Raw genomic sequence first — 17,243 nt, forward strand, 5'->3', positions numbered from 1 at the left:
CACCGGCATGTCAAATGGGGGCTGATACAGGTTTTGTAATGGTGACTGATAAAGGAAACAATGCAGGGGCTGAGATAAGGAAAGACAAATGTATTGCCGGAGCGACAAAGAGCAATTTCTTTGCGCAGTGTTTTCACCCTTTTGCTGAAACTGAAAACCGAGGTTTCGCCACCGAGGTCAGCCATTTAAACGTCTCAGTTCAAGCGCTGGGAAATACCACTGATCTCTCAGGCGGAACGGATGTGAACTGGGGCCGCGGAAACCTTTTGGAAAACACGCTTGAACCCGAAAAGCCGTTTGGACGTCTCGAATGTTTTTATTGTTTTTGCCAAGCCGCGCCTGAAAAACAGTGATAATGAGAGCGAACCTTTTCGAGTCAATTAAAAGTACATCACAGAAAAGATTCGACGCAATCTATCCTGAAATGCATGGGCTTTCTTTAAAACGACTGATTCTGTGATATTATTTTGGACTGTGGACTTTAAGCTGGATAGAAACAGCAGCAACATCTCCCTTCCTTCTTGCTAATGAGATAACTATGCTATGTTTTCCTGCCACAGTAACATGGGTGACATTTTCCGGTGGTATCTGAGGTGTTCGTCATGCTTCTCCTTCTTCTTTTTCTTTTTATGTTACTTTCTAATGAACACGTTACTGACGGGAAAGAGAAATCTCTCTCCCTCGCAGCATATACAAATTAACCGGTGAAAGCACATAGGAGTGTTGTCACTCTGTGAGGACGAGAAAAAAAAAAGAAAAAAAAAAAAATTCAGTGTGGCAAAGTATATTGCTGGGGGCTCCCATGCCTGTGTGCTCTGCTCTCTGCTGAACAGCTCAGCTCTTTCCTCGCCTCTTCTCCCATTAACCGGCTGACAGATCAGTAATAAACACAGCCTGTCACCTTCAAGGCCTGCCTCTCATTTACTAGAGAACACATGAAACCCTGCTCTCACATTCCCTCTCTATCTATGTCTCTCTCTTCCCTTCATCTGCTGGGGCTCATTGGAGCTGAAACCTGATTTTTTTTTTTTTTTTTTTGGCACTGGCCGCCTTCAAGGCAGCAAATTCTCCTCTGCACCCAGATAGTCCTGAAAAGACATGAATATTAAATGGAAAATCCATGAATAAATAACAAAAAAAAAAAAAAAAAAAAAGGACTTCCGTCACCCTAACCTCTTTCTGTCTCCCTGCAATAGATGACAGAGGATGAGCATGGAGGAGAAATAGAGGAGAAGAGGGGAGGAAAAAAAAAAAAAAATCAAGACCACCTCGGGAGAGAAGGTAGACATTTGTTAGGTAATTGGGTTTCTCTCTTTGCTGTCCCAGGGTGCTGTGATTTCACACATAAAACAAAGAGGTAATCACAAGGTAACAGTGCAGCTGATGGTTAGTGGAGCAAAATTCAGACGTGATATTTTCACTGGGAATATATTATGCTCTTCCCATATGTGGCGGAACCTGAGGGATAAAAGCAATACATATTGCATAAACCAGATAAAGTGAGCAGGAAGAGCAATGTGTCCATGGGATATTGTTTTGAGCGAATGGCAGACAAATAAAATGAATCATTTATTCGTCGTATAAATTCACCAGTCCCTTGACAAGTCCCCCGTTAAACAAGAACAAATAAATATAGATTGCTTCGCAGGAAAAATCCTCCCGAGTGTGTTTTGTGTGCGTTCTGTTGTATGAACTTTTTAACACGGTAATTGAGACTCGAACCGTCTGCCGAGCAGACCTTGGCTGTGAATAAATTACATTTCTATAGCGATCTGTGACGTCCGTGTGTATACCTTTTTATAACTTCGCGTCCAGCGCGGTGGTTCTTATCAATACTCTACCCTTTAGGAGCTGGTGGAAAATAAAACACTGCAAAAGCAAAATAGGAAATAAGCAGAATTCACACGAGTGATCACAAAAGAAGTGCATGTTCTGCTACGCTTAAGCAGGAAGCTGATGCCGCGGGCGCCTCGGGCTGTTGACCTTGAGCTTCATCGAAGTAACACCGGGAGTTTTGAGATTATGCGTGTCAATAATATGCATCATTAGCGAGAGCGAATTTCATCACGACCGGCCGCCGGAGTTACATTTCTCATCCGAGCAATTATATTCATGACTTCCTTCGCGGTACTTGGATCAAACTCGGGCCAAAGGAAGGTCTTTTGTATCTGCCGGCGAGTCATCAGTGTAACTAATCTTCAGAGGGAAAGATAAGCCATTGAAAAGCACTCGTTGAATTCATATGCATCACAAAGGTTAGATGCTCAGAAGTGAACCGGAGTGCTGGAAATGAGATTTTCTTCTTTAAAAGCGATTAGAAGATGTTTTCCCCCCGTTGTTTCTCAAATGGGTGGAAAAACGACTTTCGCTCTTTCCGCCCTGTCTTTGATTAAGCGTTGTCGGTAATTGCGGCTCATGTCATGTGAACGTATTTATTCGCATTACGGAAACGTTTCATCGCGTAAATAATTACGCACCGGCCTCGGCGCGACCGCGCGGCTTAAATCCATTCCGAGATTGAACGGGGAGCTCTTTTTAATGCATCACCCCTGATCTGTTGCACTGCTTCCACTAATTCAGTGCTTTTGTCAGCTGAATATAGAAGTATGCGGACGAGAGATATACGCTTCCTTTTCTTGCTGGTTGAGCAGTCCCTGGACAAGGTTTAAATCCATTTGATTCTCTCGCGGAACATTACAATGGGTACAGACCGCTCATGCTTGGAGGGGGTAGGATTTACAGGTACAATTTGAACGTGGGGTGAACAAGCTAACGCTGCATATTTTTCACTAAAAATCTACAAGGGTGACATATTACCAGAGAGAAACTTGGGGGCGGAACTCCTGGCTCCGGACGAGGGGCGTCGCCCGCAAAACGGGTTTTTTTGTGAACGATACGCTGTCGTCGGCCGACGTATCACGGGCGGCTCGGAAAATCTGAATCATCGGTCCGACGAGGAATTTAGGGGTGAGCTGTGGAGTGAAATTCAATTTGGTCGTGGATTTACGCTCAGGCGCTCACCCACGGTCATGAGCTTTGACCATTTAATTTTGAAAGGAAGGCACAAACACGCTTAGGGCCGCATGAGGACACCGCGCGGCATCGATCGCCACAGGGCCGTGCCGGTTTAGGGGTGTCATTCAAAGCTCCGTTTATGGGATGCCGGTCATTTTGCGAACCCAGCTTGAGAGGTGATACGATGCCAAGTGACTGCGTAGCGTTTTTTTTTTCCCCCATCGATATGCTCCTTCGTGGCGGGAGCATTCCCTTCCGGGCTTTCACGTGATTGGTCCCCGCAGTTACTAGTCAAAGTTCGAAAAGAGGCGGGAGAAAATATCCCTTCCGGCGGATGACGACTCAACCAAAACGACGCAATTGTATTATACTTTTCGCCAGATCGGTCGACTCTCTCGCTGTGTGGTTTTAATGTCTCCTGGCAAAAACTGCGGCGGGAACATCGCATAAAGTAAACAACACAAGGATTAATAGTGATGCTTCTGAAATACGCGTGAAAAATAAAAACGCGGAAGACAAAATCACATCCGTTATACGGGCAATCGATGAGCTCCAAGTGAAGCCGTGGGTCTTTTTAACTCTATGACTCTTTATTGCCTCTCGAGGAACAAAAAGGTATTACAAAATGGATTCCAGATCCCCTTGAATTTTTTTTGTTGTTGTTGGGATTATATAAGGATAATTTCTCTTTACTGTATTAATTAAAGTTATTGAAGCCAAATGCTTTGTTGTGCTGGAGCCCACTGACTTATTACAGTTAATTCCACTATGTATCTTTCAACTTCAGCAATGATCCTCTTGTTATGATCAGACGACGGCGCAAACAATCAAACAATCTGCCGGGGCGATTTGTTTGGGGGGGAAAGAAAAAAAAAAACCGACACGACGCGATGCTGGTCCAATCTGCTCTGTAAAAAAAGTCACCCGGTTTCAATTCAGAATATAGGCTGCGTTGATTTCTGGCAGGGAGAAATGCTACGGCGTTCCCGCCGGAGGCTCGGCACCTGTTTAGAGTGAGATGTCCTCGAAGCAGGTTGATCCGCAGAAAGTCTGGGGTAAGAAGGTGAGCTGTGTGTGTGTGTGTGTGTGTGTGTGTGTGTGAGTGGGGGGAAACCTAATGCTTTATTCTGCTGTACAGCAGAAGAGAGTCTCATTCAGCCAGAGCGGTCGCAGCGTGGCGTTTTTTCGATTAAAGTTGCAGTGGAGAGGAGCTCCAAAAATGTTACCGGCAAGAAATGACTTTGAAGAATTGACAGATTGTACGAGAAGTACAAGGTTGATCGCACAAAAAAATACCCTCTTCTACAGCACAGGACCGAGACAGCTGTGTCTGGCTAGCTAGGATAAACATGATCGTGGAGCAAAAGTGTAGAAAGTCCCTGAGGAAAGAGGAATCATGCTAAACTGATTATTGCAGACAGGACTGTGCAGGATCCAGGACAGTGTGAAATTTTTTTTGTTTTTCTTTTCTAACGTCCTAAGACCCAGCGTTTTTATCCTTAGCAGGTCGCGGCGAGGCCAAAAAGCGAAGAGAAGTTGCAAACCAAACACGTGCCGGGGATGAATCAAGCAAATCGGACATTAAAACATCATCCTGCAGCGTTTGATTCTCACGATTCTCTTCGGTCACGTTATCGAGAGACTGGCCTTTTTGCGAGCGGACGGTTCATGGGACAAATAGAGAACGATATTGAACCTGCATTCTGAGGTTAGCGTGCAGATTTGTTAAAAAAAAGAAAAAGAAAAACAGGAGCTAGCACTCGGTGTGTATTTCATGAAATGTAAAATAAAAACGGGAGAAATATTTGATAGAGGCCGTCTATATGATGACCATTATAAAAAGGTAATTCTATGTAGAAACACTCAGGCTTGACCTGTCCCACTTTTAAGGGACTAATGAGTGCTTTAAATGATGCCGTAACTGTTATACGAGGCGTAATGGACAGATTGAGGTTGTAACTTGTTTTAAATCCTGCCCTGAGCCTGCAGCGTCATGATTAGCTTAGGCGCCGTCTAAACGGGTCACGCAAACACAATGACTGGAGAAGGGCGGGAAGATGAGAGCAGATTGGACGGCAACGGGGCAAAGTCAGTCTGACGATCGTCAAGAAAAGAAAAAAAAAAAAAAAAAAAAGAGCTTAAAAGATTAAACCGCATATTAAAATTTAAATACATATGGTGGGACGTAACCTCCGTGCGGTTGTATTAGCGCACATTTCAAGAAAGCGGTGGAAAGAAGATGTCACGCTATTGAAAACATCAGGGAGGTGAAGGATAGCTTGAAGGAACAGTGAAAGGAGAACTGGGTTCACCGGAGCCAAATTGCTTTCAACACCCACACTGACCTTCAGGTTACACAGAAGCGCACACACAGATACAAATGTTCACAGGATGTGAACATAAACCATAATGCATATCCCTTATTAGTGTGTGTGTGTGTCGGGGGGGGGGGGGGGGGGCAAGTCTTGGCTGTATGCCATTTTAAATGTCACAGACTCCTCCACAGGGTAATGACTGATCAACCTCAGTTTGCATCTAGAATAAACCTCGTGTATTATCTGCGAGGCCGACTGGAAAGCCGCTCGGAGAGACGGGCGGCCGGAACGGCGCTGATATTCACTAATGTTGGTCTTAATCTCGACGCGCTTGTTTTCTTCTCCACCTCGAAGCTTCCGGAGCGGAGTGATTTCATTTCCACCGACAAGAGCGAAATACGTTTGGTATTAATGACGATCCCTCGGTAAACAACAATCATTCCGCCGCATCATACAAATTCCATCTCATCTGTTTGTTTTGCTTACTCTGACAAATTAAAACGTTTCCCGGCACTAATGATAAGAGGCCCAGGTAAAGGAGCTGCAGGAAATGGCTTTACGAGTCGAGGGAGTTGCCAAGGTAACAGCTAAAAGCAATATATAAACAAAACAAACAAAAAAAAAAAACAGAGTTAAGAATAAAACAATTGTGAACCTTTCAAAGGAGGCGAGTACAAGCCATGTCGGTCGAATATAGTATGTTTTTTTTGTGAGTTGCCCATTAATGTTCATCCAGACATCCAATTCCATTTCATACAAAATGACTGTAGACAAAATAAATAAAATATAAAAAAAAAAAACCATCAATCTCAGCTGCCACAAAAAGCAATTTTATGTGTTGTCAAAGATGCTGCCTACCACATCAATGTTTAATATCCGAATGTAAAAACAATTGTTAACATTACATAACAAAACAAGTGTGCTAAAAGGGAAATGAAGAGCGGAGGGCGTCGAATCCCATTTCTTTCTGCCTCTGAGAAGGCATTAGATGGCAGGCAATGTGGGTGACAAGCGGCCCTTGTCAATGTAAGCTGCTGGGGGAGCAAAAAATACTCCTTCTAAGCCCCCGTGAGTAAGATGAGCTGCGACGCCTTGACCCGTGAGATGCACTGGGAATTGAGGTGGAAGAGGGGGCAAGAGAGCAAGAGAAACGAGATGGTGAAAAGCCAGCTGGTGTCGCACGAATGAGACGGGTTGGACTGCGTCGGCCTCGGCGGGTCAGGATAACCCATCCTAAATAACAGTTGAATTACACGATGTGTTGCGGGCGACGGCGCAAAACATGACGGCGGCGCCGCTGTGGGATTTTTTTTTTTTTTTTTTTTTTTTAGGATTTGACGGACATGTAATGCATTATCCAATAACGAGAAGTGTAATTGCGTTACCGGATCAGGAATGAAATCCTTCAGTGGGAGAGTCTGGCCGCGCTTCTGTTTAATTCGATTCACAAGATTCTAATGTAAGAATTATGAGTTTTGGCCAAAGCGCCTTGGACGCTCAAGGAAATTCGTTTTCGTATAATCACCTTCGAATTTTTTTTTTTGCCTAAATCAACTCCTTATTCAACATATGGCTCAGTTTTGTTTGGTGTGTTTTCTGAAAAACTTGAAAAAATGATTTAGGAGATTATTTGAAGGAATGTTAAGGATGTTGTAAAAATGTTGTCGTGGCAACTGGACTTGAATTACTTCACTTGGAGACATTTCATTCCCCGTCCAAGAGGCTTCTTCAGTTCATCTAAAGAACTGAATTCCCCAAGACCTGGATGACTGAGAACCTCCACAGACAAGTAAAATAAACTACCCAAAAACAAAACACTGCAGAGGATGGATTCCAGCGTTCATTCATTCATGTAATATTAACGGGACGGACAAAACGCGATAAAAGTCACAACCTGACAATGAGCCGACACCTCTGTTTTTGACTCCGACGTTCAAATGCTCGTACCGGGCATGAATTACACCGTGCTAATTTGATATACATTGTAAAATGGCAGGCGGGTGTAAATCTGCCGTCCTCGGTTCCGGTAACGTCGTAAACGAAACGCTTGAAAATCCGGCAGATTTATTGGATAAATTTCACATTATGAGGAAGAGGGCAGACGGAAGCGGCCGCCAGTCTCTCCCTCTCTTGTATCGGGGAGCTTTTTTTTTTTTTTTTTTTCCCCTCCACTGCCAGAACTGTTGGGAGACGCTGTCCGTTCATCGGCCCGACATCAATCTCTCGCTACAGACAGAACTGCGCCGGGATCAATGCGGCAATTAAGACCGGCAGAGTTTAAAGCTTCCTTTTTTTTCAATTTATTTCTCTTTCATCGTGCGACAGACACAGTCAAAATAAAAAAAAATAAAAAAAAGACTGAAATTCTACCTCATGAGTTGCGGCCTCTTAGATGTCCTGCTGCGATAGTTTCATTTCTTCCGCACAAGAAATATGAGCGATCCCGCACTGGATGTAACTGTTTTCAATTTCTTTGCATTGACGGATCTCCTTTTCCTTTCGGCTTTTTCCATCAGGGGTCGCCGCAACGGATCGACCTTATTCTCTGTATCCTCTTCTCTCACACGGACTAACTTTATGTCCTCTTTGCACAGACAGATGACGGATTACATTTGATGTTTGAAAGTAAACAATGGAGGTAAAGTTGTGAGTGTCGTAACCAATGAGCAGTCAAGAGTGCCTTTTAATTTTAAATTAAGTCCGTCGCTGTACTCCAAAAAACGGTCTTTGAGAAAAGAACAGAAGCTCCTCGCGGCGTGCGCGCGTTCAAGGACAGTGGTAAATCGTGGCTTTGCGACATCTTTCTTTTCCCTCCCCCACCCTCCCGTTTCATGTGATAAAAACCATTGCGGCGTTTAAAGAGAAATTAATTACTATTACAGTTACGTGAGGGCATTTATGGATTCTTTAGCCTTTTAGAAAAGAGGGTGGAAAAAAAAAAAGAGGCTACCCCTGCTAATCTCCGCGGGTTTTTTTTTTTTTTTTGCTTTTTGTGTGGATCAATTTGAAAACTCTTTATTTTTGTTCTCAGGGTGCTCGTGCTGGTTTGGCTGATAAAACTGTAATTACTGAATAGGAAAAATATTGGAGACATGTTTTTTTTTTTTTTTTTGGGTGGAACTGCAACTTTGGACAGTTCCTCTCTTTTTTTTAATTTTTTTATTTTATTTATTTATGAGGAGGAATCGCGTGTTGAATTATGGGAGTAGCATGTCAGCCGCTGAGGTGCTGCGAATACTCCGTGCTCTTGCACGTAACATGCTGCGCTCATCAATTTGATTCTGGAAGCAACAAGACTGCACAGTTCAGTGACATCCCTAATGTCTCCCCTCTGGGATATGTTTGCGTTATTACCACTGAAACGGAAAAAGAAAAGGGGAAAAAAAAAGGGGGCTTGAGATAATATTGAATAATGAAGTCCATTACCGGTTAACCACTTACCATGGTTAACCAGGGTAATGATCTGGGATTTGGGGCTCATTTGAATCAACTGGACTGAGCGCTAGAACATCCCGAGAAACCGGAAATAGCGACGAAATGCGGGCGACGCTGCCAACTCCGATCTTAAGTATTCACGGATGTCTGGAAAAGCCTCTGTATCGCTCGCTTCGCTTTCCAAGTGCGAGTTAAGCTCAACTGTTCCGTTTCAATTTTGTGAAGAGAAAAAAAAAAAAAAAAAAAAAGGACAAGGTCATCGAATCCCTTTGAGTGAAAAAAATAAAGGGGTTTCGGTTCCTTCTATATTTTACCTTGAGCTTCTCAAAAGGCCTTCTCCATCGATCTGGGAAGATCTGAAAGAGGCACAGCTGCATAAACAATCCTCTCAAGTCTTTAGAGGGATTTTGAAATATTAACAAAAGAGCTTGCAGGTACATCATTTCGCAGCGGCACCAATGGCAGCGCGGGGAGGAAAATGTGCAGGAGACCTATTATAAATCACACAATACGGCAACAACGCCGCGCATCCAGGCTCGGTTTTGTCCCCGAGGCAACCTGACAGCGAAATCCCATCTTTACAGATGTCTCTGGGAGAGGACCTGTACTGTGCATGTGAATGTGGGAGAGCTCAGTGTGTTTGTGGATGCATCTTGTTGTTTGTTTTATATATTTATATTTATGAAGGTTACGATGAAATTTTGCCGACGCTTTCACTCTTGCACATAATATAGACTGTATGCCGTGTGAACGCGGATATAGAAAAAAAAAAGGCGCTTTCGAAATCTGGCCGATTCGCTCGCCTCCGTCCCTTCTTACGTAACCAAAAGGCGGGACTTACAGATCTTGTGTTTCCCTTTCATGGGGAATTTCACCAGCAGCTCCTGGGGGTTGGTGCAGATGAAGACGAACGGGGAGGACGACTCCTCGCTGGCGTCGGGGAACTGTGCCGGGGAAATGAAAAGAGAGAGAGAGAGAGAGAGAGAGAGAGTAAGAAAAGGGGGCAGTCAGGAAGAAGCGTATCACTCCGCAAAACTAGCCTGGTGAGAGAGTAAAGCTCGGGCTGCCGGCATGCCATCGCCACCATGAATCACTCAGAGAGCACCTCTATTTGTACATCATCGAAAAAGCTCCTCCGCAGCGGATGTTCGACCAGACGCCTGGCGGGGAGCGGTAATTACGAGTCTCCCCGGGTGTCGTGGGCGATTACTCGGCGGCTAACGACGCGGCCCTCTGACCGCGCGCAAACGGGACGCCGCGTTATCGAAGGCGCGGAGTGTTTTCCTATAAGGGCCGACAAAGTCCGAACAGTTCCCGCGTAGGATGGAAGTGTATTCGCTGCTCCTTGCAAGGGGGTCGGGGTGAGGACAGGGTGCGTTAGAGCTTAAAACTGACAGTGGCCCCTAGCATACAGAGGCCCGGAGACAAGAGAAAACCTCTCATTCCCCCTGTTATTGATTGGTCTCCCAGGTGAGAGTGGGGAATTGACTGACACAGTGACAAAGGAGTCATCTCTCCCATCACTGGCAGCCAACAGCTCTCAGCTCATCCAATTTCCTCCGGCGCTATCAGATAGTGCCCATGATTGCATCTAGCCAGCCAGGAAGCGGCTCTTTTCATGACAGCATGCTTTTTCCTCGCTCTCCCGCCGCTGCAGCCCCCACCCCACTTATTCACAGCTTCTCTATCTCCCTCAAAGGAGCACTGAAGGTTGTGAAAAATTTGGGGCTTTTAAGGGAAATCAACAGAGTCGGCGAACCCGTCTGTATGGTCTGTGACAAAGTGGGAAGAGATGATAGAGATGTTTATTTCAGATTGCAGCCCGTGTCGACCTGAGTGCAATACACTAGTGATAAAATATGTAAACACTCGGTCGTTAAAGATTGATAGGGGCTTTCAAAAGCGCTTTGATTCCTCCTCTCTATTGCAAATTCCAAATCAGATTTGAATCTCCCAGTGAAGTGTTCTGTCTCCGGGTTAGAAAATCCCCGGCCTCAGCCTCCAATCGCATTATCTTTAACTTCAAAAAAAAAAAAAAAAAAAGGACTGGAGGTGAAGACTGATAATCTAAAAATAGGATGTTATTGGATGGTCTCTTTTTTTTTTTTTTTCCCCCCTCTTTACTGTCAACCGATCCCGTGACGGAGAGAGAGCACGATGTTTAACCCGGCGAGAAGTGAGGCAGATGTGACCGGGGCCCCGGCGGGGTTTCCCCCTCCGACTGCGCTTTGTTCCGAAAAAACTGTTTAAATACAGAACGAGCTGAAAGTAATAAACTTATGGTATCGCATTCTGTGACGAATGCAAGAAACCCGGGTGCCTTTCCGTCTGAAAAAAAAACGCAGAGATGGACGACACAGTGGTAACTATCGTTTGAGTGCATTATTAGGTTTATTTGAACAAAAAAAAATAAAAAGCAATCTCTATTAATTCAACCGTGTCGGCCTATATTAACTGATGAACTAGTGTCACGCCGTAGTAATTACTACCTATTACATTTGAAAGTAGCTCATTTTATCAGTTAGCCAGGGGAGGAAAGCGCCGTTAACGGCTATATACAGATGGATGGCGCAAAGTGTTATGACCGAACGGTGCCTCGGAAAATAGCTCTGCAAGGTAAGCAGCCAGAAATTAAAGTAATGGCAAAGCTGGCAGGCAGAGGTTTACAATAATTAGAATTGGAGGAAGGCTGAGGCGTCGGCCGAACGACGGTGACGCTTGTTATTGTTGTTATTAGTGACGGTCATAATCCTGTTGTCAACCACGACCCGAGTGTTTGATACAAACGCGCTGATGTGAGGGTGTGAGGGAGGGCTGAGATGGAGGCTTTGTAATTAAGAGGGTTCTCTTAAAGCAGGGAGATGCCGGGGCGGCGAAAAAACAAACAGCAAAAAAAAAAAAAAAAAAAAAAAAAAAAAAAAAAACGGTGTGCGGTGATGGTTTCCGTTCAATGTTTGGTTCGGTGACATTTTAAGGTTAATAAGTCACAACATAGAACACACTCGTACAACATCAGTTGGAAATTACACAACGTTTAAATTATAACCTAAGATGGTTTGCATGTGGCGGACAGAAGAGTAGTAATGTTCCTTAATGCATGTATTTTCAGAGGCAGGCAGAGGCCAAATCTTTTTTTTTTTTTTTCTGCAAGACGCCTCAGCATTTATATCCCCGGAGTGCAGCCAGTGTGGTCTGTATCCAATGAAAGGGATCCATTTTCTCAAGCACGCCAGTTGTTTTCTTTTTTTTTTTTGCATTTTGCATAGTGATTACTTAAAGTGCCGTCGTCAATACATATCGTTTATAGTTTCGCACAAATCGTGTCGCTCCGCGCTTGCGGCTGCAGCCCCCACGCTCATTGTTGCGAGAGGCAATAACCAGACACTAAATGCGACGGCGACCGGATGTAAATGGGTCAGTTTTGGTTGAGCGCGTGACCTCGGCCCCGGTGACACGCAAGCGCGGAGAATCACGTGTACGCACGTTATTACTGTAATTACAGAAAGGGGTGGGGGAGAAGGGAGTAATGCGGGAAAATGCGGCGAGGATAAGAGAAGCGCACAAAGAGGTGATTATAACTGTAAATTACAGGGGATTGAAAGGCAAGAGTGGTAACACAGGGTGCCTCTTTTAAAAGACAGGTTGGACGTCATCGGGACGTCTCCTGTTGCACAAGATGGCTGTGGTGTGGGAAGGTAGGCGACCAGACAAAATGGTGGTGGTGGTGGTGGTGGTCCTGCTGAATTCAGATGAAACTGACGCGACTGCAGCCGGAGCTCGAGTGTGCTCATGTGAAACCCTGCCGGTCGCCCGCTTTTTCATCCTCCATTAGCTAATTAGCATTTAAAGCTGTTGAATACCCCCCCCCCCCCCCCAACCTAATTGTTTCCATGCCACGTTAATCAAAAGGGCACTAAATATTGTGTTTGAGTGACAAGGAGGTGCGCCAAAGTGCTCCATATTCATCAGAGAAGGTCCGACGCGGGCGGCGCAGGACTTTACAAACGCAATTAAATTTCGGCTCGCTGGGAAAACACGGTCGCCCGCAATAAGAAATTGTTAAGTGGATTTACATGAAAACACTCCAGGTGACAATAACTGTCACGGCGAATTCAGTTAAAGGGTGATGCAAGTCATTAGTGTGCCAGTTCCTCGCCGAGGTCGGGCTCGCAGCCCCGGGGTATTGTGGGTGGTGGGAGCGGAGTGTTTGATATAGGAAAGATCTGAGGGTGTATAGTCCTTGTGACAGGTGCTTTAAATGCCTCAGTGTGAATTGGGTATTACTAGTCTCTCGCTTCACGACAATTTACTTGGTCTTACCGGTCGGTCAATTGTTAGATAAGGACTTTTGTGCTAGCTCATAAATATCTTACAACTGGCACATGTACAGGGGATTGAATATCGACTCTGGCTTCCAGATGTTTTCTTCTTTTTTCCCGCCTCTCTCTTAGGAAAACGGAAACACCTCGATCTTTCAAGCGCGCGGCCATTTGTGTTTCGCCCCTGCACGGGCCTCAAATTAGCACAAGAGACATGAGCTTGAGCAGACAACGCATCCTCGCGAGCGCTATCATTTAGCGTTTGCCGAATGTGGCGGTTGGAGCCAAGACAATAAAAAAAATTGAAATTATTGAAAAAAAAATTAGGCTGATGCAAATCCAGTCAAGGAGGCTTTAGGGCAGTTTCCAGGAGAGCAAATGAAGAAATATTACAATTACTCATAAATGGTCCTCATGTTATAGTATTTGTTTTTGGTTGTTGATTATATTTTGTTTTCCACAGTGCAAATTAATAAGTGCATCAAGACAGACCTTTTTTTTTTTTTCTTTTGCTAATGATATACTAACTGAAGTCTTGAGTAGACAGCAACAAAAAAAAAAAACAACAACACAAGAACGTCCCGGCTCACATGTCAAGAGTCCGTGGAATCAAATAACAACGTGATCCCCTCAGAACCCAGCGTCGATGCTAAATAAGTAAACCGGGGAATGCGAGCGAACGGTTATTTCCGTTTCGGATGAACCCGATGCTTATTTTCTGGACAATCGCTTCATTGTTCGGTCGATTAAAATGACAGGAAAAGATGCAAAACACTGATTCGCCGTTTCCCCCAGACACTACAACCTTAAATGTTTTGTTTCCGACCAAATCAATGAATTGTTGGAGCTCCAAAGTCGTTTAAAGGGGGCGGGGGCGCGTTAGTCCGAGCTTTGTCTGGGGAGCGGAGGGCACGGTCTCATCCTCTTGCTTGAAAAGCAGGGAAGTGGTAGCAGCATGTTTGCTCTACTTCAAGGATACACTGATAACCCGGTTATCAGTACACTCATTAATAATTCAATCCAAAGCATCGTTTTATGAGTAGAGGAGGCGTCCTGTGACACATCGTCGTGGGACGGGTGAGGGGCTAGAAGTGACACAGCAGCGTAAATACCTACGCCTATAAACTTTCGACAAGACGGGGGGGGGGGGGGGGGGACCTACGCAGGAGAGGGTGAAAATTTCATATGGGCTGGGGGTACAAATTCAATAAAACCGCACATTATTCAATTCAGCGGGATTCAGTCGGAGGAGACTCGACAATAACCAACAGTAATAATTCACAAGTTCTTTGGAAAAAGAGAAGGGGGGGATTGTGGGGCACTGGCTGCTGAAGGGAAGCCTTTGGCTATAAAGAATAGCACTGGCTTAAAGGGCAGGGAGAAGCCACAGTGGCCCCATTGCTCTCAGCACCCCCCCCCCCCCCTTGAATGGAGCGACATACACCGAGGTTTATGCTTCACATGAGTCAGCTTTCCTCGCCGCCCCGCGCCGCCTATATAGTGCACTATTTATCCCTGACGCGCTTCCAAAATACCATAAGTTACGAGCTGCGTTTTGCGAAAACAAACGCGCATCTCAATAAAAAAAAAAAAAAAAAAAAGGTCCGAGATGGAGCCGGGGTTTGAGTGCGGGGACGCGAAAAAAAAAAACTTTGGGTCCGACTTGTCGAGCAACAGCTCAACAAGCCAACACTGTTCCCCTCTCCCTATAATGTCTCTCTCTCTGGCTCTTTTCAGCTGCTGTCGGCAATTAAGAGCAGCAGAAACAAGTAATCTCCTTCTGGGCGACAGGGCCAGACCAAACCAGGCATGTGGAGTGGGCTGTGCAGGCAGGGGGTAGGGGGGTGGGGGGGTGGGGGGTAGGAGGGGGCGGAGGGGTATATGGGGTGGTGGGGCTGGCCCCAGCCTCAGTCCTAGCCAGGCCCTGCTTGGCTGCACTCAATCTCAGCCCAATAAAAAGCCCTTCATTGGCAGGGAGCAACTGAGCCAGACGGGCTGGGAGCATGTGGCTTTTAAAAATGAGGAGGGTGGAATAAGAGGGGGGGGGGGGGGGGCAGAGGATGAAGAGAAAGAGAGGGGAAGAAGAGGGGGGGGGTTGAGTGTAAAAATGAAGAACGCTATTTGGTGAGAGAGGCAGATAAGACTGGGAGGTGAGCGTGGAGGGGAGAGGGAGGGGAAGAAAAAAAAAAAAAAAGGCAAGAGATTTTGATAGATATGGAGCTACAAAAAGCCAAATGCGTCTCCTGGAAAGGACAATCCAGAAACACTGCTTAGCCAGTTCTGTCAAGGCTGGTTTCACCCTGGGAATGGAGAAACAGATGGGTTGTCTCTGAGCTATGGGCTACATGTGGGAGGTGAAAGGGTGTTGCTGGGAACAGCGATCGTTCACCGAACGTTCTTTAATCTATCGCGTTCACTAAGCAACACAAGCCCGTTCCTGGCATTCATTAACCATCAGACAAATGCAGCTGCCCTCAGGAAACTTCACTGTAATTGCCTTTCAGCTTTTTTTGCACGCACTGGTATATTATTTGTTTTTCCATAGCTGCACAACATGAGAATGGAGCACGCACACACACACAGGCAGAAGGGCAAACACATGCACGATGTGCACATGTCTGATCTTTTACAATGTTTCAACATGAAATCACTTTTCTGGGATTGATTGCGGACCGCAGCTTCCCAATTACAATAAAACCAGATATTATCTTAATAAGGGTAAATACATATGGTGTTAAGGGACCGACCTGGAGTTCTTTGTTTTGTTTGTTTATAACTAATTTCAGAGGTTGGGCTTAATGATATGGCAGCTGATTTCACTTTTTTTTTTCCAAACTGGACTAAAAAAAAAAAAAAAAGTTATACATAGATTTTGCAGTGGTTCTACAAAAGGAGTTTTCATGAGCAAATAACTTCATAATCGTTAAAAAAAATTTTTTTACAATGTGCCCGGAGTAACATCAATTTTGTCCAAAGGCCAAATAGCTGAAGTCACCAAGTAGGTAACACTCAATGGACTCACTCTACCACCATATGGTCATCTGCTGAGCTGAGGAAATATCTTCTGATGTGGTTCTGCTTGCCTTTTTCCAAACATCGCCAGCTAACGCGACTGACAAATTACGTGTCACGGGGAAAAAAAAAAAAAAGGATAATGTTGTATTATAGCAACAGCGGCGCACGTCTCGCCCGCCCCTCTCCTCCTCATGCTGCGGGCTGTGCTCGGAGTGTAAACAATCGAATCAGAGCGCGCTCTCCTGCACAAAAATGTGTGATGAAATAATTAAAAAAAAACAAAACAAAACAAAAAACACCACCACCACCACAAAGAGAAATCTTTAGCCCCATAATTACCATTAATATCAACGTACCGACATATTGGTCTGGCACCGGCAGCAATGTAAACAACGCACAATTGATATTTTCATTATATTTTGCCAAAGGTGAAGAAATGACCTTGACTTCTGGTTTATATTCCAAGATGCCGTTTTTTTCTGCCGGGTTTGTGCAAAGAGCCCAATGTGTATTCATCAGACGCCGCAGTCCCTTATCTTACTCAGCCGGCCTGAGCCGAGTTTATTCTTGGTCTGAGAAGAACACACTTCGAGTGACGTTAAGTGTCTTGATTTGCTTGCCAGACAAACACGAGGCGGAAAAACCAAACTTAAGAATCAAATCGCGAGTTTGGTCGCAACCATTCTCACGCAATACATTTGAATATATTTTTAGGGAGAAGCGTCTTTGTTCCTTTCTTAACTTCCACCTAGATTGCGTTCGACGGAGTCGTCCCTTCATCTGTTCCACCTTAAAAAGCCTTGCACCGGTTCGGAGGGAATAATCTTTTCACATCACATTTACTGTCAAACATCTGCTGGAAATGTTGAGTTTCATTAAAAGCAGCTTAACATCATGAAAGCCCCGCGGAGCTCGGCGTATCAGAAAGAATCGGCAATTGAGAACAGCGTTTCTGCTAAGAACAGAACATCGGCAACAACAAGCGGGTAAATACGGTTTGGCTGCCATAACCCTCTTCGTTGCGATGTGCAGCTGTAATCGGTTTTATTCACTCCGCTCGCTGTTGTGCTGCACATTATCAATATGCATGATGGCTTTAATTAAGACAGCTATGGGAGTGGGTTACTCATCAACGAATGCTTCA

At 45.0% G+C, this 17,243-nt stretch overlaps 1 protein-coding gene across 1 annotated transcript in view; it reads right to left on the minus strand.

Annotated features, from left to right (window-relative positions):
• trip4 (thyroid hormone receptor interactor 4) overlaps nt 1-17,243 on the minus strand; it is a 70,356-nt gene that overhangs the window by 33,297 nt on the left and 19,816 nt on the right. The window contains exon 12 of the mRNA XM_086144146.1: nt 9,607-9,709. Within this exon, the coding sequence (XP_086000272.1) occupies nt 9,607-9,709 (103 nt within the window). The remainder of the gene's footprint in view (nt 1-9,606; nt 9,710-17,243) is intronic.

The sequence above is a fragment of the Fistularia commersonii genome, chromosome 3, assembly GCF_037954325.1.
Source record: "Fistularia commersonii isolate RoL2024-O1a breed Wild chromosome 3, RoL_Fcom_v1.0, whole genome shotgun sequence".
Classification (NCBI taxonomy): domain Eukaryota; kingdom Metazoa; phylum Chordata; class Actinopteri; order Syngnathiformes; family Fistulariidae; genus Fistularia; species Fistularia commersonii.